The 22,709-nt window shown below is 41.2% G+C and overlaps 1 protein-coding gene across 3 annotated transcripts in view; it reads left to right on the top strand.

Annotated features, from left to right (window-relative positions):
* septin12 (septin 12) overlaps window positions 1–22,709 on the top strand; it is a 244,464-nt gene that overhangs the window by 189,287 nt on the left and 32,468 nt on the right. For all 3 annotated transcript variants that reach the window (XM_061973802.1, XM_061973804.2, XM_061973803.1), the window contains 2 exons: window positions 7,889–8,293; window positions 16,186–16,314. In XM_061973802.1, coding sequence (XP_061829786.1) covers window positions 7,889–8,293; window positions 16,186–16,314 — 534 coding nt within the window. The remainder of the gene's footprint in view (window positions 1–7,888; window positions 8,294–16,185; window positions 16,315–22,709) is intronic.

Here is a 22,709-nt window from a genome sequence, read left to right as displayed (position 1 = left end):
AGCTAAATTCTTCAAAATGACAATAAAAAAAAAATATATATATGTATATATGCGCACTAATTGACTGAAAGAAAACGCACTTGGCGCGATGATGTCATGTTATCCATGGAAAAATGCATTTTTAGACAATATGATTTGCCTGAACAAGCGGTTGCCTTGTTGCCTTTCCATTAAGAACAATAAATTAGTTTTTAGTATAAGTTTTCTGGTTTCAAAAAAAGTAATGCCGAGCGCATATCATTATGTCAAGATAATGGCACTAGCATTTACTTCATTTAAAGGGGAACATTATCACAATTTCAGAAGGGTTAAAACCATTAAAAATCAGTTCCCAGTGGCTTATTTTATTTTTTGAAGTTTTTAAAAAAAATTTACCCATCACGCAATATCACTAAAAAAAGCTTCAAAGTGCCTGATTTTAACCATCGTTGTATACACCCGTCCATTTTCCTGTGACGTCACACAGTGATGCCGATACAAACAAACAGCAAGGTATAGCGACATTAGCTCGGATTCAGACTCGGATTTCAGCGGCTTAACACTGTCTGATAAGATAATTACTAACAACTATGAACTAGGTTTACAGCATATGAAATACATTTGGCAACAACATGCACTTTGAGAGTGCAGACAGCCCATTTCAGGCGCGCTAAGAACATATATTTTTTCCACGTTTTCAGCACTCAGGTTAATCATACCTAAATAGGCACAAAATACTGCATTACACAAGACTACCCGAATGTACTCGAATGATTGAAAAAAAGAAATGTTTTTAAGCTAAATTATTGGTAAACACAGTTTATGTATAATAATTTACGTAAAACCGCGAGTAATGAATAAAGTTTTCACAAATTAATATATTCTGTAGACATACCCTCATCCGCTCTCTTTTCCTGAAAGCTGATCTGTCCAGTTTTGGAGTTGATGTCAGCAGGCCAGGGAAGCTAGGGTCGATATTCTTCTCTTGATCGTCTTCGGTGGCATAAGGGACAGTGTGAGCCAAGACATCCAGGGGGTTTAGCTCGCTCGTCTGCGGGAACAAACTGCCGCCATTGCTTGCCGTGCTACCGAGGTCCTTTGTCCCTGAATTGCTCACACACTCCGGCAGATTCAATGGGGGTCTGACGGCAGATTTCTTTGACTTTATCGTTGGAAATTCACCCATTTAGAGTTCGGAAATCGGTTAAAAAAATATATGGTCTTTTTTCTGCAACATCAAGGTATATATTGTCGCTTACATAGGTCTGGTGATAATGTTCCCCTTTAAGAATGTTTTTTGAGCAAAAAGGTCTCTTTTTTTTCTACCAAGAAAAGTGTACTTGTTATTAGTGAGAATTAAGGCTGCAGCTAACGATTATTTTTCTATCGATTAATCTATAGATTATGTTTTCGATTAATCGGTTAATCTATAGATTATTTTTTTCGATTAATCTATGGATTATTTTTCCTTTTACCGATTATTTTTTTTATTTAAAATGAAGATGAAAAAACAAATGTAGGCCAGTTTTTTCAAAAGGCATGGCTTTTATTTACAAACAAAAAAAAGTATGGCCACTCAGTCAACATTGACAACAACATGACAAAATATTCTGTAACAATGTAAACATTTAAAACTTTTATCATTTAACAGAATTAAAAGTAGCTTATTTGCTTTTTAATGTACAAATATAAAATAAACATACAGTGCAAATCTTAATATTCTGCAATAGTATACGCATTTCAAAAGTAAAAGTATTGCTTATTTTGCTTTAAAATGTGCAAAAATAAAGATAAACATCCAATACGAAAAAGTGCGTATTTCCTTGAATTGACGCCGGGTATATAGTATTCGCATGCCTCGAATTAATGCCGGGTCAAACTCGTTTCGCAAAATAATTAGCGCATGCTTGGCCTTGCCGCCGGCTCAGGATTAACACCGGATCAAACTCGTTTCGCAAAATATTAATTTTATTAGCGCATGTCTGGAATTTTCGCCGGGTCAAACTCGTTTCGCAAAATAATTAGCATATGTCTAGAACTTCGGCCAAGTCAAACTCGTCACGTCACGAGTGACACTTCACCTGTCATCATTTTCAAAATGGAGGAGGCTGATTTCAATAATTTGAAATCGCATAAAGGGAAGAAGATTAAGAGCTATTCAGTAGGATATAAGGTCCAAGCTATTGAATATGCTAAAAAGAACAGTAAGCAGCTATGTTTTATTAATATACCGCATACTTGCCAACCCTCCCGAATTTTCCGGGAGACTCCCGAAATTCAGCGCCTCACCCGAAAACCTCCCGGGACAAATATTCTCCCGAAAATCTCCCGATTTTCAGCCGGCGCTGGAGGCCACGCCCCCTCCAGCTCCATGCGGACCTGAGTGAGGACAGCCTTTTTTCACGAGGACAACAGGGTGACAAGAACTAAATCATCCAGACTAGAGATAAATTGTATTATTATGTTTATCTTACCTAAAAATAAATATATTTATTAATTTAAAAAAAAAACAACGAAATAAATTTTGACTATATTTTGCTAAAAACATCAAAATGAATTGTATTTTTATTTGTATTTTTTCTGACTCCTTATTACATCCAGCCATAGAATTATACCGGTACATTAAGATAAACATATTTGAAATAATTAATTTTAAATTATCATAATAATTCATTTAAAATGACCATATTTAATTATTAAAATAATTGCTTGTTTATCAACAACTTTACCATTTTATTCATTACAATTTGAAGCTCTCAGAAGCCAAGTTATCTTATATTCATGTTATATTTATGCAAGTTTGAAGTATCAATTATCTAAACACAGATTTGTTTGCATATTTTCAGGATGTATATATATATATATATATATATATATATATATATATTTATGCATATATATATATATATTTATGCATATATATATATATATATATATATATATATGTATATATATATATATATATATATATATATTTATGCATATATATATATATTTATGCATATATATATATATATTTATGCATATATACATATATATATATATATACACATATATATATACACATATATATATATATATATATATATATATATGTATATGTATGTATGTATGAAATACTTGGTGAATTCTAGCTGTCAATATACTACTCCCCTCTTAACCACGCCCCCAACCACGCCCCGCCCCACCCACCCCGACCACGCCCCCACTACCCACCCCCCCACCTCCCGAAATCGGAGGTCTCAAGGTTGGCAAGTATGATATACCGTAGCTGCGTGTGTCAAATATGAGTCATTAAATGACTCCCGCCTCCTGGTGGTAGAGGGCGCTAGTGATCCTTCTTGTGACTACCGGTACTGCAGAAGACCGGTGCTGCAGAAGAAGACAACAAGCCACAAGAGTGAGCACTTTTAACATGGAGGATTACATATCTAAAATAAAACAGTTTTCTAAACTGGACTTTCAATGGAAGCAGGAGGTAATACTTAAAGGAATATCTCCATCGAGACAGAGAGACTTTTAAAACTGAAGAAAGATAAGGAAGACTTCTATAAACAAGTTATCGATGCTTTTGATCAGAAGCAGCTGCGCATGGACTCATAAGTAAAGGTAAGACCATAATAACGTTGTTTTTTTTTAATTAAATGTGCTTTTCATGATGGTATCCTTACATCACACTCATATTTATAAGCGCAGGCCTAAATTTGCCCCACGCCTTTTGGTAAGTAGTGAGAAGAAGTTTTAAATTAAATAGCGCCCCGGCGGCTATTCAAGGAAATACGGTATGCGACGCGTCGACGCACAAAAACGGCGTCGACGTATTTACGTAATCGATGACGTCGACTATGTCGACGCGTCGTTTCAGCCTTAGTGAGAATATACTTATTTTAAGGTATTTTTGGCTTCATTGAAGTTAGCTAATTTTACTTGTTTTGGAATGTCTTGACAAACCATATTTTCTTGTTCTATTGGCAGATAATTTTGCTTAGGTCAAATAAAATACCCCTCATTTTTGTATATTTTTTTAATTGTTTTTAAACACTGACTTTTTGCAGTGTATGTCTGAAGTCACTACCAACTCAGGAAGCGATTGTCCTCAAAATGGATGTTTTTGTAAAGCTCACACTGCACGTGCTAAGTTTGCACATTTCATACTTGCCAACCTTGAGACCTCCGATTTCGGGAGGTGGGGGGAGGGGGTGGGGGCGGGCGTGGTCGGGGTGGGACGGGGGCGTGGTTGGGGGCGTGGCTAAAAGGGGAGGAGTAATATATATATATATATATATATATATATATATATATTAGAGATGCGCGGATAGGCAATTATTTCATCCGCAACCGCATCAGAAAGTCGTCAACCATCCGCAATCCACCCGATCTAACATTTGATCAGAACTGCATCCGCCCGCCATCCGCCTGCACCCGCCCGTTGTTATATATCTAATATAGACGATGCAAGGCATTAGTGAGGTTATAAAGCTTTTGCCTGTTAAAGAAAGGAGACTGATCCAATGCAGCACAGACATTCGCGTGCCACGCTGTCACGACCCAGACGCACACCAGTGCGCAATCATATGGGAGCCGCGCTGAGCGCACCTCCAAGCGCGTCTCGCTGCCGGCGACGGCCGGGTAATGTGCCCGACGCTCCAGCGCCATCCATTTTCAGGGCTAGTTAATTCGGCAGGTGGGTTGTTACACACTCCTTAGCGGGTTCCAACTTCCATGGCCACCGTCCTAGCTGCTGTCTATATCAACCAGGGTGAGCCCCACCCCTTTCGTGAGCGCACTGCGCGCGGAGTGACCCCTGTTACGCGCCCCCGGCAACAGGGGTGGCGGGCAGGTAAGCTGCGCGGGCGGAGCGCGCGGAGTGACCCCTGTTACGAGCCCCCGGCCACGGGGGTGGCGGGCAGGTAAGCTGCTTACCTGCTGCGCGTGACGCCGGCCGCGGCAAAGGCGGACGAGGCGGGGTGTCGGTGTGGTGGGCGCGGTGGTGACCCTGGACGTGCGTCGGGCCTTTCTCGCGGATCGCCTCAGCTACGGCTCCCGGTGGGGCCCTCTCGGGGGAAGGGGCCTCGGTCCCGGACCCCGGCGAGGCGTCCCTTCTCCGCTCCGTAAAAGTGTCCATCTCTTTTTTTTTTTTCTTCTGTTGTGGCATATGCAGCAGGTGCCTGCTCGTTTTTCATATGTGGGTAACAACATTTAACTACGTATATATATTTCCGAATTGGTTTAACTGCCACCCGCCTGAATCTATTTAAAATCAAATTTTTTTAATTTCAATCGCCCGACCCGACCCGCTGATAAAATCTAATTTTTTTAAATTTCATCCGCCCGATCCGCGGATAATCCGCGGACTCCGCGGTTGTGCCCGCAAACCGCGCATCTCTAATATATATATATATATATATATATATATATATATATATATATATAAGAAATACTTGACGTTCAGTGATATCTAGCTATATATATATGTATATATATATTTTATTATATATATATATATATATATATATATATATATATATATATATAAAATAAATACTTGAATTTCAGTGTTCATTTATTTACACATATACACACACATAACACTCATCTACTCATTGTTCTATTTTCTGTCACTATTTTTCTAACCATGCTGAACACCCTCTCTGATGATGCATTGCTGTGTGGCACGCACAAAAGTGCTTTCATCAAATGCACTAGATGGCAGTATTGTCCTGTTTAAGAGTGTCACAACATTGCTGTTTACGGCAGACAAACTGCTTTACGGTATACAAAAAAGTGACTGCTGTTGTTGTGTGTTGTTACCGCGCTGGGAGGACGTTAATGAAACTGCCTAACAATAAACCCACATAAGAAACCAAGAACTCGCCCTCCATCATTCTACAGTTATAACGTGATTGGGCAGGTACGCTTTTTTATATTGTGGAGGACCTGAGTCCGCCTGAATTTCGGGAGATTTTCGGGAGAAAATTTGTCCCGGAAGGTTTTCGGGAGAGGCGCTGAATTTCGGGAGTTTCCCGGAAAATCCGGGAGGGTTGGCAAGTATGGCACATTTCCATCCTAGATTTGTCCTAAGACGGAATGAGTCAACCTTTGAGTGAAGTGTTTGGATTTAAAGAAACCCAGACTTAACTGTGTCGTACTCCTACTCTGTCTCCGCTCATGAGGATTATCTTGTGTTCCAATGGTTTTACACTTGGTTATTTTTAGCTGATTAAATGATGCAGACGAGCACTGTCCTCTTTCCTCTCCTCTCTGGGAAAGACTGAGAACAATGGTTGTTGGACCACTTCATAAGTCATTCTCACACATATTCTTCAGTCAAGCGGGTTTCAGATGACTGTATCACATTTGGAACTGAGAGTAGGTGTAAACACACACACTTTTACAGTCTAGCTTCAATCCTCTTACAGTATGTCACACACCAGACGATAGACACAAACACTTGTGACACTTCACTGGTCAGGTGAACCTAGAAGTCTGTGTCTTTACAGTATACAGTCGTGGTCAAAAGTGGACATACACTTGTAAAGAACATAATGTCATGGCTGGACTGAGTTTCCAATCATTTCTACAACTCTTATTTTTTTGTGATAGAGTGATTGGAGCACATACTAAAAAGTATACATACAGCAATGTTACCGGTAATATTTGCTTACCGTATTTTCCGCACCATAAGCCGCCCTGGGTTATAAGCTGCGCCTTCAATGAACGGCATATTTCAAAACTTTGTCCACCTATAAGCCGCCCCGTGTTATAAGCCGCATCTAACTGCGCTAAAGGGAATGTCAAAAAAACAGTCAGATAGGTCAGTCAAACTTTAATAATATATGTGATGTGGGCGCGCATGGAGTCGTATATCAACATGGACGGAGCTGCGTGAAAAAAGCCACCCGGCCTCTTCGCGTAAACTTCCCTTAACCACTCGCTCACCTTTTCTTCATCCATCCCTTCGAGTTAGCTTTTATGATGACGCCGGCTGGAAAGGTCTCTTTTGGCAAGGTCTTCCTTTTGAATATCACCATGGGTGGAAGTTTCTGGCCATTAGCATGGCAAGCTAGAACCACAGTGAAGGACGACTTCTCATTCCCTGTGGTGCGAATATTCACCGTACGTGCTCCCGTTGTATCCACAGTGCGGTTCACAGGAATATCAAAAGTCAGTGGAACCTCGTCCATGTTGATAATGTTCTCTGGCCGGATCTTTTTTTCAGCTATCTTGTTTTTACAATATGCACGGAAAGTAGCCAGCTTTTCTTGAAAGTCTTTAGGCAGTTGCTGTGAAATAGTAGTCCGTGTGCGGATGGAGAGATTGCGTCTTTTCATGAACCGGAAACCTGTCGCTTAGTAGGAGCCATTTTGTGGTCTTTACAGATGTAAACACACAAAGGAAATGAAACGTAATATCCGCGCGCTTCTTCTTCTTCTACGGGGGCGGGTGGTTGCTTACAGTAGAAGAAGAAGCGCTTCCTCTTCTATGGGGGCGGGTGCTTACCTTGGCGGTTGCTTACCGTAGAAGAAGAAGCGCTTCCTCTACTACGGGGGAAAAAGATGGCGGCTGTTTACCGTAGTTGCGAGACCGAAACTTTATGAAAATGAATCTTAATATTAATCTATATATAAAGCGCACCGGGTTATAAGCCGCACTGTCAGCTTTTGAGTAAATTTGTGGTTTTTAGGTGCGGCTAATAGTGCGGAAAATACGGTACATGTCCCTTGGCAAGTTTCACTGCAATAAGGTGCTTTTGGTAGCCATCCACAAGCTTCTGCTGGAATTTTTGACCACTCCTCTTGACAGAATTGGTGCAGTACAGCTAATTTTGTTGGTTTTCTGACATGGACTTGTTTCTTCAGCATTGTCCACACGTTTAAGTCATTTTCAATCTGTGTGTTTTGAACTGTAGAAAACACTGACGCGCTGAACACGGACAGACCTACACCGATGGAGGAGAGAGAGGAGGAGAGAGGCATCATGGGAGAAGAGCAAGCCGCTGAGGAGAAGAGCGAAGAACAACTGGAGAGCTCGGACACCAAGGATTCAATCAAAGAAGAAGAAACAAATGGCGTGGAGGCCCACGCTGAGGTGGAGGAGAAGCAAAAGGAGAAAGGAATGGAGGACGGAGAGATGAAGAAGGAGGTGGAGCTGGAGACGGAGGTGAAGACGGAGGTGTGCCAGCTGGTGCCGGGCCTGCAGATGAGCTTCATCCACAGCAGCGACTTATTTGGCTATGTGGGCATTGAGGCAGTGCTGGACCAGATGAGACGCAAGACCATGAAGGCCGGCTTTGAGCTCAACGTCATGGTCGTCGGTGAGTGCTAACTTATTTTTATTACGTTGGGTTTCACATTTCTGTCATTAAAATGGTCGTGAATGGATTCCTCCATAATGCATACTTGCCAACCCTCCCGAATTTTCCGGGAGACTCCCGAAATTCAGCGCCTCTCCCGAAAACCTCCCGGGACAAATATTCTCCCGAAAATCTCCCGATTTTCAGCCGGAGCTGGAAGCCACGCCCCCTCCAGCTCCATGCGGACCTGAGTGAGGACAGCCTTTTTTCATGACGGGAGGACAACAGGGTGACAAGAACTAAATCATCCAGACTAGAGATAAATTGTAGTATTATGTTTATTTTACCTAAAAATAAATATATTTATTAATAAAAATAAATAAAAAACTAAATAAATTTTTACTACCGTATTTTCCGCACCATAAGGCGCCCTGGGTTATAAGCCGCGCCTTCAATGAACGGCATATTTCAAAACTTTGTCCACCTATAAGCCGCCCCGTGTTGTAAGCCGCATCTAACTGCGCTAAAGGAATGTCAAAAAAACAGTCAAATAGGTCAGTCAAACTTTAATAATATATTAAAACCAGCGTGATGTGGGCGCGCATGGAGTCGTATATCAACATGGACGAAGCTGCGTGAAAAAAGCCACCCGGCCTCTTCGCGTAAACTTAAACTTACCTTAACCACTCGCTCATCTTTTCTTCATCCATCCCTTCGAGTTAGCTTTTATGATGACGCCGGCTGGAAAGGTCTCTTTTGGCAAGGTCTTCCTTTTGAATATCACCATGGGTGGAAGTTTCTGGCCATTAGCATGGCAAGCTAGAACCACAGTGAAGGATGACTTCTCATTCCCTGTGGTGCGAATATTCACCGTACGTGCTCCCGTTGTATCCACAGTGCGGTTCACAGGAATATCAGTTGCTGTGAAATAGTAATCCGTGTGCGGATGGAGAGATTGCGTCTTTTCATGAACCGGATCCCTGTCGCTTTGTAGGAGCCATTTTGTGGTCTTTACAGATGTAAACACACAAAGGAAATGATAATATCCGCGCACTTTTTCTTCTTCTACGCGGGCGGGTGGTTGCTTACAGTAGAAGAAGAAGCGCTTCCTGTTCTATGGGGGCGGGTGCTTACCTTGGCGGTTGCTTGCGTAGAAGAAGAAGCGCTTCCTGTTCTACCGGGAAAAAAGATGGCGGCTGTTTACCGAAGTTGCGAGACCGAAACTTTATGAAAATGAATCTTAATATTTATCCATATATAAAGCGCACCGGGTTATAAGGTGCACTGTCAGCTTTTGAGAAAATTTGTGGTTTTTAGGTGCGCCTTATAGTGCGGAAAATACGGTATATTTTGCTAAAAACATCAAAATTAATTGTATTTTTATTTGTATTTTTTCGTGACTCCTTATTACATCCAGCCATAGAATTATACATTAAAATAAACATATTTGAAATAATTGATTTTAAATTATCATAATAATTCATTTAAAATGACCATATTTAATTATTAAAATAATTGCTTGTTTATCAACAACTTTAGCATTTTATTCATTACATTTTGAAACTCTCAGAAGCCAAGTTGTTATATTCCTTAATATTTATTTATGCAAGTTTGAGGTATCAATTATCTAAACACAGTTTGTTTGCATATTTTCAGGATGTATATATATATATATATATATATATATATATATATATATATATATATATATATATATATATATATATATATATATATGTATGTATGAAATACTTGACTTGGTGAATTCTAGCTGTCAATATACTCCTCCCCTCTTAACCACGGCCCCACCCCCAGCCCCCACCCCCCACCTCCCGAAATCAGAGGTCTCAAGGTTGGCAAGTATGCCATAATGCTACATGCAATTGTTCATTTTACTGGGATAAAACCACAAACATAACTAGCGATGTCCGATAATGGCATTTTTGCCGATATTCCGATATTGTCCAACTCTTAATTACCGATACCGATAACAACCGATACCGATATATACAGTCGTGGAATTAAAATGATTAAAAAATGATTATGCCTAATTTAGTTGTGATGCCCCGCTGGATGCATTAAACAATGTAACAAGGTTTTCCAAAATAAATCAACTCAAGTTATGGAAAAAAGTGCCAACATGGCACTGCCATATTTATTATTGAAGTCACAAAGTGCATTTTTTTTTTTTTAACATGCCTCAAAACAGCAGCTTGGAATTTGGGACAGGAGGAGGTCGAGGTGGGCGGGGTTGAGGTGGTGAGTGAGTGGTGTATATTGTAGCGTCTCGGAAGAGTTAGTGCTGCAAGGGGTTCTGGGTATTTGTTCTGTTGTGTCACGGTGCGGATGTTCTCCAGAAATGTGTTTGCCATTCTTGTTTGGTGTGGGTTCACAGTGTGGCGCATATTTGTAATATTGTTAAAGTTGTTTATACGGCCACCCTCAGCGTGACCTGTATGGCTGTTGACCAAGTATGCTTGCATTCACTTGTGTGTGTGAAAAGCCGTAGATATTATGTGACTGGGCCGGCACGCAAAGGCAGTGCCTTCAAGGTTTATTGGCGCTCTGTACTTCTCCCTACGTCCGTGTACACAGCGGCGTTTTAAAAAGTCATACAGTTTACTTTTTGAAACCGATACCGATAATTTCCGATATTACATTTTAAAGCATTTATGGGCCGATAATATCGGCAGTCCGATATTATTGGAAATCTCTAAACAGAACTTTTATCTGATATTCTTACTTTTTGATACTTTTTGTTATATATAGTGCTACCTAGGTTTTGTTTTTTGCAAAAAATGTTGCCTTGGTTTTCGTATACCGTCTTAGTTACCATACAGCCAAGCATTGCGTGTACCAAACTAGTCCATTTTCCGAGACTGCAAAATACGTCACATGGGGCCAAACAAAGTTGCGAGTGTCAGTACTTTGATGAAGAAGGTGAGAAATCAATCAATCAATGTTTATTTACATAGCCCTAAATCACAAGTGTCTCAAAGGGCTGCACAAGCCACGACGACATCCTCGGTTCAGAGCCCACATAAGGGCAAGGAAAAACTCACAACCCAGTGGGACGTCTATGTGAATGACTATGAGAAACCTTGGAGAGGACCGCATATGTGGGTGAGCCCCCCCCCCCCCCCCCCCCCCCCCCCCCACACTCTAGGGGAGACCGGATGCAATGGACGTCGAGTGGGTCTAGCATAATATTGTGAAAGTCCAGTCCATAGTGGATCTAACATAATAGTGAGAGTCCAGTCCATAGTGGATCTAACATAATAGTGAGAGTCCAGTCCATAGTGGATCTAACATAATAGTGAGAGTCCAGTCCATAGTGGATCTAACATAATAGTGTGAAAGTCCAGTCCATAGTGGATCTAACATAATAGTGTGGTAGTCCAGTCCATAGTGGATCTAACATAATAGTGAGAGTCCAGTCCATAGTGGATCTAACATAACAGTGAGAGTCCAGTCCATAGTGGATCTAACATAATAGTGAGAGTCCAGTCCATAGTGGATCTAACATAATATTGTGAAAGTCCAGTCCATAGTGGATCTAACATAATAGTGAGAGTCCAGTCCATAGTGGATCTAACATAATAGTGTGAGAGTCCAGTCCATAGTGGATCTAACATAATAGTGAGAGTCCAGTCCATAGTGGATCTAACATAATAGTGAGAGTCCAGTCCATAGTGGATCTAACATAATAGTGTGAAAGTCCAGTCCATAGTGGATCTAACATAATAGTGAGGGTCCAGTCCTTAGTGGATCTAACATAATAGTGAGAGTCCAGTCCATAGTGGATCTAACATAATAGTGAGAGTCCAGTCCATAGTGGATCTAACATAATAGTGAGGGTCCAGTCCATAGTGGATCTAACATAATAGTGTGAGAGTCCAGTCCATAGTGGATCTAACATAATAGTGAGGGTCCAGTCCATAGTGGATCTAACATAATAGTGTGAGAGTCCAGTCCATAGTGGATCTAACATAATAGTGTGAGAGTCCAGTCCATAGTGGATCTGACATAACAGTGACAGTCCAGGCCATAGTGGATCTAACATAATAGTGAGAGTCCAGTCCATAGTGGATCTAACATAATAGTGAGAGTCCAGTCCATAGTGGATCTAACATAATAGTGAGAGTCCAGTCCATAGTGGATCTAACATAATAGTGTGAAAGTCCAGTCCATAGTGGATCTAACATAATAGTGTGGTAGTCCAGTCCATAGTGGATCTAACATAATAGTGAGAGTCCAGTCCATAGTGGATCTAACATAACAGTGAGAGTCCAGTCCATAGTGGATCTAACATAATAGTGAGAGTCCAGTCCATAGTGGATCTAACATAATATTGTGAAAGTCCAGTCCATAGTGGATCTAACATAATAGTGAGAGTCCAGTCCATAGTGGATCTAACATAATAGTGTGAGAGTCCAGTCCATAGTGGATCTAACATAATAGTGAGGGTCCAGTCCATAGTGGATCTAACATAATAGTGTGAGAGTCCAGTCCATAGTGGATATAACATAATAGTGTGAGAGTCCAGTCCATAGTGGATCTGACATAATAGCGAGAGTCCAGGCCATAGTGGATCTAACATAATGGTGTGAGAGTCCAGTCCATAGTGGATCTAACATAATGGTGTGAGAGTCCAGTCCATAGTGGATCTAACATAATAGTGTGAGAGTCCAGTCCATAGTGGATCTAACATAATAGTGTGAGAGTCCAGTCCAAAGTGGATCTAAAATAATAGTGAGAGTCCAGTCCATAGTGGATCTAACATAATAGTGAGAGTCCAGTCCATAGTGGATCTAACATAATAGTGAGAGTCCAGTCCATAGTGGATCTAACATAATAGTGTGAGAGTCCAGTCCATAGTGGATCTAACATAATAGTGTGAGAGTCCAGGCCATAGTGGATCTAACATAATAGCGTGAGAGTCCAGTCCATAGTGGATCTAACATAATAGTGAGAGTCCAGTCCATAGTGGATCTAACATAATAGTGTGAGAGTCCAGTCCATAGTGGATCTAACATAATAGTGAGAGTCCAGTCCATAGTGGATCTAACATAATAGTGTGAGAGTCCAGTCCATAGTGGATCTAACATAATAGTGTGAGAGTCCAGTCCATAGTGGATCTAACATAATAGTGAGAGTCCAGTCCATAGTGGATCTAACATAATAGTGTGAGAGTCCAGTCCATAGTGGATCTAACATAATAGTGTGAGAGTCCAGTCCATAGTGGATCTAACATAATAGTGAGAGTCCAGTCCATAGTGGATCTAACATAATAGTGTGAGAGTCCAGTCCATAGTGGATCTAACATAATAGTGTGAGAGTCCAGGCCATAGTGGATCTAACATAATAGCGTGAGAGTCCAGTCCATAGTGGATCTAACATAATAGTGAGAGTCCAGTCCATAGTGGATCTAACATAATAGTGTGAGAGTCCAGTCCATAGTGGATCTGACATAATAGTGTGAGAGTCCAGTCCATAGTAAATCTAACATAATATTGTGAGAGTCCAGTCCATAGTTGTTCTAACATAATAGTGTGAGAGTCCAGTCCATAGTGGATCTAAAATAATAGTGAGAGTCCAGTCCACAGTGGATCTAACATAATGGTGTGAGAGTCCAGTCCATAGTGGATCTAACATAATAGTTAGAGTCCAGTCCATAGTGGATCTAACATAATAGTGAGAGTCCAGTCCATAGTGGATTTAACATAATAGTGAGAGTCCAGTGCATAGTGGATCTAACATAATGGTGTGAGAGTCCAGTCCATAGTGGATCTAACATAATAGTGAGAGTCCAGTCCATAGTGGATCTAACATAATAGTGAGAGTCCAGTCCATAGTGGATCTAACATAATAGTGAGAGTCCAGTCCATAGTGGATCTAACATAATAGTGAGAGTCCAGTCCATAGTGGATCTAACATAATAGTGAGAGTCCAGTCCATAGTGGATCTAACATAATAGTGTGAGAGTCCAGTCCATAGTGGATCTAAAATAATAGTGAGAGTCCAGTCCATAGTGGATCTAACATAATGGTGTGAGAGTCCAGTCCATAGTGGATCTAACATAATAGTTAGAGTCCAGTCCATAGTGGATCTAACATAATAGTGAGAGTCCAGTCCATAGTGGATTTAACATAATAGTGAGAGTCCAGTCCATAGTGGATCTAACATAATAGTGAGAGTCCAGTCCATAGTGGATCTAACATAATAGTGAGAGTCCAGTGCATAGTGGATCTAACATAATGGTGTGAGAGTCCAGTCCATAGTGGATCTAACATAATAGTGAGAGTCCAGTCCATAGTGGATCTAACATAATAGTGAGAGTCCAGTCCATAGTGGATCTAACATAATAGTGAGAGTCCAGTCCATAGTGGATCTAACATAATAGTGTGAGAGTGCAGTCCATAGTTGTTCTAACATAATAGTGTGAGAGTCCAGTCCATAGTGGATCTAAAATAATAGTGAGAGTCCAGTCCATAGTGGATCTAACATAATGGTGTGAGAGTCCAGTCCATAGTGGATCTAACATAATAGTTAGAGTCCAGTCCATAGTGGATCTAACATAATAGTGAGAGTCCAGTCCATAGTGGATTTAACATAATAGTGAGAGTCCAGTCCATAGTGGATCTAACATAATAGTGAGAGTCCAGTCCATAGTGGATCTAACATAATAGTGAGAGTCCAGTGCATAGTGGATCTAACATAATGGTGTGAGAGTCCAGTCCATAGTGGATCTAACATAATAGTGAGAGTCCAGTCCATAGTGGATCTATCATAATAGTTAGAGTCCAGTCCATAGTGGATCTAAAATAATAGTGAGAGTCCAGTCCATAGTGGATCTAACATAATGGTGTGAGAGTCCAGTCCATAGTGGATCTAACATAATAGTTAGAGTCCAGTCCATAGTGGATCTAACATAATGGTGTGAGAGTCCAGTCCATGGTGGATCTAACATAATAGTGAAAGTCCAGTCCATAGTGGATCTAACATAATAGTGAGAGTCCAGTCCATAGTGGATCTAACATAATAGTGAGAGCCCAGTCCATAGTGGATCCAACATAATAGTGAGAGTCCAGTCCATAGTGGATTTAACATAATAGTGAGAGTCCAGTCCATAGTGGATCTAACATAATAGTGAGAGTCCAGTCCATAGTGGATCTAACATAATAGTGAGAGTCCAGTCCATAGTGGATCTAACATAATAGTGTGAGAGTCCAGTCCATAGTGGATCTAACATAATAGTGAGAGTCCAGTCCATAGTGGATCTAACATAATAGTGAGAGTCCAGTCCATAGTGGGGCCAGCAGGAGACCATCCCGAGCGGAGACGGGTCAGCAGCGCAGAGATGTCCCCAACCGATGCACAGGCGAGCGGTCCACCCCGGGTCCCGACTCTGAACAGCCAGCACTTCATCCATGGCCACCGGACCTGTGCCCCCCCCCCTCCACAAGGGAGAGGGGGGCAGAGGAGAAAAGGCAGATCAACTGGTCTAAAAAGGGGGGTCTATTTAAAGGCTAGAGTATACAAATGAGTTTTAAGATGGGACTTAAATGCTTCTACTGGAAAGAACAAATATATTTTGCAAGAACATATAAAGTACTTTCATTGTCGTATATTATTCCCAGGCTTTTGCGGGCCACATTAAATGATGTGGTGGGCCAGATCGTTGAGTTTGGCACCTGTATCGTAGGAGCATAAATCATGATGACCACACATGAGACCTTTAGATTTAAACTATTTTTTTTCCCCCTTAGTCTTGGAACCTCGCAATAATTGTTTGTATGAAGAAAAATTGACCTGATTGACTTTCTGTTTGGATGAAGATATGAGACACTGGAAGACTGATTGATGCCTTTTAGGATGAACAAACCAGAATGTTGTTTATGTTGTTTCCGCAGGTCAAAGTGGTTTGGGGAAGTCGACACTCGTCAACACTCTTTTCAAGTCTAAAGTCAGCAGGAAGTCCTGCACACCAAACTATGAGGAGAACATTTCCAAAACGGTCAAGCTGCAGTCAGTGAGCCACAGTGAGTCCCCCCCCCCACCCCCCCCACACACACACACACACTCATTGTATTCGAAATGTTCTTTTTGGTGTGTGCATTTTGCAGCCTGCGCGACTTGTTCTTCGAAAAACATCTCCTACAAACCCCGTTTCCATATGAGTTGGGAAATTGTGTTGGATGTAAATATAAACGGAATACAATGATTTGCAAATCATTTTCAACCCATATTCAGTTGAATATGCTACAAAGACAACATATTTGATGTTCAAACTCATAAACATTAACTTTAGAATTTGATGCCAGCAACACGTGACAAAGAAGTTGGGAAAGGTGGCAATAAATACTGATAAAGTTGAGGAATGCTCATCAAACACTTATTTGGAACATCCCACAGGTGAGCAGGCAAATTGGGAACAGGTGGGTGCCATGATTGGGTATAAAAACAGCTTCCCAAAGAATGCTCAGTCTTTCACAAGAAAGGATGGGGCGAGGTGCACACCTTTGTCCACAACTGCGTGAGCAAATAGTCGAACAGCTTAAGAACAACGTTTCTCAAAGTGCAATTGCAAGAAATTTAGGGATTTCAACATCTACGGTCCATAATATCATCAAAAGGTTCAGAGAATCTGGAGAAATCACTCCACGTATGCAGCATTGCCGGAAACCAACATTGAATGACCGTGATCTTCGATCCCTCAGACGGCACTGTATCAAAAACCGACATCAATCTCTAAAGGATATCACCACATGGGCTCAGGAACACTTCAGAAAACCACTGTCACTAAATACAGTTTGTCGCTACATCTGTAAGTGCAAGCTAAAGCTCTACTATGCAAAGCGAAAGCCATTTATCAACAACACCCAGAAACGCCACCGGCTTCTCTGGGCCCGAGATCATCTAAGATGGACTCATGCAAAGTGGAAAAGTGTTCTGTGGTCTGACAAATCCACATTTCAAATTGTTTTTGGAAATATTCGACATTGTGTCATCCGGACCCAAGGGGAAGCGAACCATCCAGACTGTTATCGACGCAAAGTTCAAAAGCCAGCATGTGTGATGGTATGGGGGTGCATTAGAGCCCAAGACATGGGTAACTTACACATCTGGGAAGGCACCATTAATGCTGAAAGGTACATACAGGTTTTGGAACAACATATGCTGCCATCTAAGTGCCGTCTTTTTCAGCAAGACAATGCCAAGCCACATTCAGCACGTGTCACAACAGCGTGGCTTCGTAAAAAAAGAGTGCGGGTAATTTCCTGGCCCGCCTGCAGTCCAGACCTGTCTCCCATTGAAAATGTGTGGCACATTATGAAGCGTAAAATACGACAGCGGAGACCCCCGGACTGTTGAACGACTGAAGCTCTACATAAAACAAGAATGGGAAAGAATTCCACTTTCAAAGCTTCAACAATTAGTTTCCTCAGTTCCCAATCGTTTATTGAGTGTTGTTAAAAGAAAAGGTGATGTGACACAGTGGTGAACATGCCCTTTCCCAACTACTTTGGCACGTGTTGCAGCCATGAAATTCTAAGTTAATTATTATTTGCACAAAAAAAAATAAAGTTTATGAGTTTGAACATCAAATATGTTGTCTTTGTAGCATATTCAATTGAATATGGGTTGAAAAGGATTTGCAAATCATTGTATTCCGTTTATATTTACATCTAACACAATTTCTCAACTCATATGGAAACGGGGTTTGTAGATGGTTCTTAGAGGCTGTCAATGCATGTGAGAGCTACAGGTCACATACTGAAATATACACAAACTGGTGAAGAAAGTGTCAGGCATGCAGAAATGTAGCCATAACATATCAGGCTGTCGAGCAGGTCAACGATGCGGTGGGAAGCCTGGATATGGTCATGAAACTGAGGTGTGTGACGACGTCTCTGTTTTTTATGCTCCTCCTCACAGTGTCGTGGAGTGATGGGATAATCTGTATAGCTTCATAACTTACAAAGTTTGACTTTATATGGACAAACGGATTACATAGAAAAACATATTTGACAATGTAGCATTGGGATGCAAACTTTTTGCACTTTTCGAAAGGAACAAGCCTCGGGTCTTTCTTTGCGGCTCTGTTACGTACGACGGGGGAAGGAGACAACACAACGACAGGGATCAGTTCAGTAGGATTATTGAACTCAATGTTGATGAAGTGGTGGAGTATGTATGCTACTATGCTACGTAGCTTAACTACAAACCCCGTTTCCATATGAGTTGGGAAATTGTGTTAGATGTAAATATAAACGGAATACAATGATTTGGAAATCCTTTTCAACCCATATTCAGTTGAATATGCTACAAAGACAACATATTTGATGTTCAAACTCATAAACTTTATTTATTTCTTGCAAATAATAATTAACTTAGAATTTCACCACTGTGCTACATGGCCTTTCCTTTTAACAACACTCAGTAAACGTTTGGGAACTAAGGAGACACACTTTTTAAGCTTCTCAGGTGGAATTCTTTCCCATTCTTGCTTGATGTACAGCTTAAGTTGTTCAACAGTCCGGGGGTCTCCGTTGTGCTATTTTAGGCTTCATAATGCACCACACATTTTCAATGGGAGACAGGTCTGGACTACAGGCAGGCCAGTCTAGTACCCGCACTCTTTTACTATGAAGCCACGTTGATGTAACACGTGGCTTGGCATTGTCTTGCTGAAATAAGCAGGGGCGTCCATGGTAACGTTGCTTGGATGGCAACATATGTTGCTCCAAAACCTGTATGTACCTTTCAGCATTAATGGCGCCTTCACAGATGTGTAAGTTACCCATGTCTTGGGCACTAATACACCCCCATACCATCACACATGCTGGCTTTTCAACTTTGCGCCTATAACAATCCGGATGGTTCTTTTCCTCTTTGGTCCGGAGGACACGACGTCCACAGTTTCCAAAAACAATTTGAAATGTGGACTCGTCAGACCACAGAACACTTTTCCACTTTGTATCAGTGCATCTTAGATGAGCTCAGGCCCAGCGAAGCCAACGGCGTTTCTGGGTGTTGTTGATAAACGGTTTTCGCCTTGCATAGGAGAGTTTTAACTTGCACTTACAGATGTAGCGACCAACTGTAGTTACTGACAGTGGGTTTCTGAAGTGTTCCTGAGCCCACGTGGTGATATCCTTTACATACTTTAGTCGCTTGTTGATGCAGTACAGCCTGAGGGATCGAAGGTCACGGGCTTAGCTGCTTACGTGCAGTGATTTCTCCAGATTCTCTGAACCCTTTGATGATATTACGGACCGTAGATGGTGAAATCCCTAAATTCCTTACAATAGCTGGTTGAGAAAGGTTTTTCTTAAACTGTACAACAATTTGCTCACGCATTTGTTGACAAAGTGGTGACCCTCGCCCCATCCTTGTTTGTGAATGACTGAGCATTTCATGGAATCTACTTTTATACCCAATCATGGCACCCACCTGTTCCCAATGTGCCTGTTCACCTGTGGGATGTTCCAAATAAGTGTTTGATGAGCATTCCTCAACTTTATCAGTATTTATTGCCACCTTTCCCAACTTCTTTGTCACGCGTTGCTGGCATCAAATTCTAAAGTTAATGATTATTTGCAAAAAAAAAAAAAATGTTTATGAGTTTGAACATCAAATATGTTGTCTTTGTAGCATATTCAACTGAATATGGGTTGAAAATGATTTGAAAATCATTGTATTCCGTTTATATTTACATCTAACACAATTTCCCAACTCATATGGAAACGGGGTTTGTATTTCAGTTTCACAAATTCCTGAATATATATTCACAAGGATGTCAACGTGGAGTTATTGAGTCTGTTTAGCTGATTGGAGAACTAGCTTCCGCAGCTCGTGGGTCCTTGGCGTTGACTTCTGTTTTGTTCCATCAGCCGTTTTACTGCCGTGTTACAGACACCAATTATGAAAGACACGACGACAGATGTAATTGTTGCATTCTAAATATTAAATACATGCGATCAAAAGTTTGCTTACAATGTAGCCTATGGATGCCGCTCTATTCCGCCTATAAAGCCCTTAAAAACATCCAAACACCTCCATTAAGGTTTTATGTACATGATGTAAGTATATATGTCATGTAGTAACAGACACAGTCCAATTGATATATCCATATTTTGATCATTTTAAGCATCACGTTTGCTTTTTTTTAACACTGCAGACTTCATGAGAGCCAACAGACGTCACTTACTGTACAAGGTCCACTGTCATTAGGATGCCGACTGCTAGGATGTTTGTATGATCTCATTTAGATGAAACATGACCCATAATCCTCGCGAAGATGGGATGGAACCAAGTGTATTCTCGTGTCATTCTCGCCATTTCCGTGTCTAAATTGGCTGTCAAAGTGTACCAACTAGAGATGTCCGATAATGGCTTTTTTGCCAACATCCGATATTGTCCAACTCTTAATTACCGATTCCGATATCAACCGATACCGATATATACAGTCGTGGAATTAACACATTATTATGCCTAATTTTGTTGTGATGCCCCGCTGGATGCATTAAACAATGTAACAAGGTTTTCCAAAATAAATCAACTCAAGTTATGGAAAAAAGTGCCAACATGGCACTGCCATATTTATTATTGAAGTCACAAAGTGCATTATTTTTTTTTTATCATGCCTCAAAACAGCAGCTTGGAATTTGGGACATGCTCTCCCTGAGAGAGCATGAGGAGGTTGAAGTAGGGGGTAGTGGGGGGGTGTATATTGTAGTGTCCTGGAAGAGTTAGTGTTGCAAGGGCTTCTGGGTATTTGTTCTGTTAGGGGCGGTATAGCTCAGTTGGTAGAGCAGCCGTGCCATCAACTTGAGGGTTGCAGGTTCGATCCCCGCATCCGCCATCCTAGTTACTGCCGTTGTGTCCTTGGGCAAGACACTTTACCCACCTGCTCCCAGTGCCACCCACACTGGTTTAAATGTAACTTAGATATTGGGTTTCACTATGTAAGGCGCTTTGAGTCACTAGAGAAAAGCGCTATATAAATATAATTCACTTCACTTCACTTCACTGTTGTGTTTATGTTGTGTTACGGTGCGGATGTTCTCCCGAAATGTGTTTGCCATTCTTGTTTGGTGTGGGTTCACAATGTGGCACATATTTGTAGCAGTGTTAAAGTTGTTTATACGGCCACCGTCATGCTTGACGGTAGGCTTGGTGTTCCTGGGATTAAAGGCCTCACATTTTCTCCTCCAAACATATTGCTGGGTATTGTGGCCAAACAGCTCAATTTTTGTGGCGTCAAATCGTAGATTAGGATGTTTGTTTTCCGCGAGCAGACAATACAATGACTTGTCTGTTCTATTCGTCCATGCTGGCTGCTCTCATATTAAATTTTCCCCTTCAAGCCGCTTTCAGACCCTCTCTTCAGGATGCGCCGTTTTGTGGGCGGTCTTATTTACGTGGCTCCACTCCGACAGCGTCTTCTCCCCGTCCCCTGTAGTTTTTAGTGCTTCCAAAGTGAGTCTACTGACAGATATTAGTTCAAACTAGAGATGTCCGATAATATCAGACTGCCGATATTATCGGCCGATAAATGCTTTAAAATGTAATATCGGAAATGATTGGTATCGGTTTCAAAATTATCGGTATCGGTTTCATAAAGTAAAATTCATGACTTTTTAACGCAGGGAGAAGTCCAGAGCGCCAATAAACCTTAAAGGCACTGCCTTTGCGTGCCGGCCCAGTCACATAATATCTACGGCTTTTCACACACACATGTAAATGCAAGGCATACTTGGTCAACAGCCATACAGGTCACACTGAGGGTGGCCGTATAAACAACTTTAACACTGTTACAAATATGCGCCACACTGTGAACCCACACCAAACAAGAATGACAAACACATTTCAGGAGAACATCCACACCGTAACACAACATAAACACAACAGAACAAATGCCCAGAAGCCCTCGCAGCACTAACTCTTCCGGGACGCTACAATATACACCCCCCGCTACCCCCTACCCCCCTCCACCTCAACCTCCTCATGCTCTCTCAGGGAGAGCATGTCCCAAATTCCAAGCTTTTAAAAAAAATAATGCACTTTGTGACTTCAATAATAAATATGGCAGTGCCATGTTGGCACTTTTTTCCCCATAACCTGAGTTGATTTATTTTGGAAAACCTTGTTACATTGTTTAATGCATCCAGCGGGGCATCGCAACAAAATTAGGCATAATAATGTGTTAATTCCACAACTGTATATATAGGTATCGGTAATTAAGAGTTGGACAATATCAGATATCGGCAAAAAAGCCATTATCGGACATCTCTAGCCATGACATTATGTTCTTTACAAGTGTTTGTAAACTTTTGACCACGACTGTATATGAGGCTTTGATGTATTAACCTATAGCTTGCATGGGATAACTTTCCCTCCAGCTTAGCTCCATTTAATGAAGAGTAAATAG

The sequence above is a fragment of the Nerophis lumbriciformis genome, linkage group LG22 (assembly GCF_033978685.3).
Source record: "Nerophis lumbriciformis linkage group LG22, RoL_Nlum_v2.1, whole genome shotgun sequence".
Taxonomy (NCBI): Eukaryota; Metazoa; Chordata; class Actinopteri; order Syngnathiformes; family Syngnathidae; genus Nerophis; species Nerophis lumbriciformis.
The sequence above is the reverse complement of the archived record's forward strand: the minus strand, read 5'-3'. Positions and strand labels throughout refer to the sequence as shown.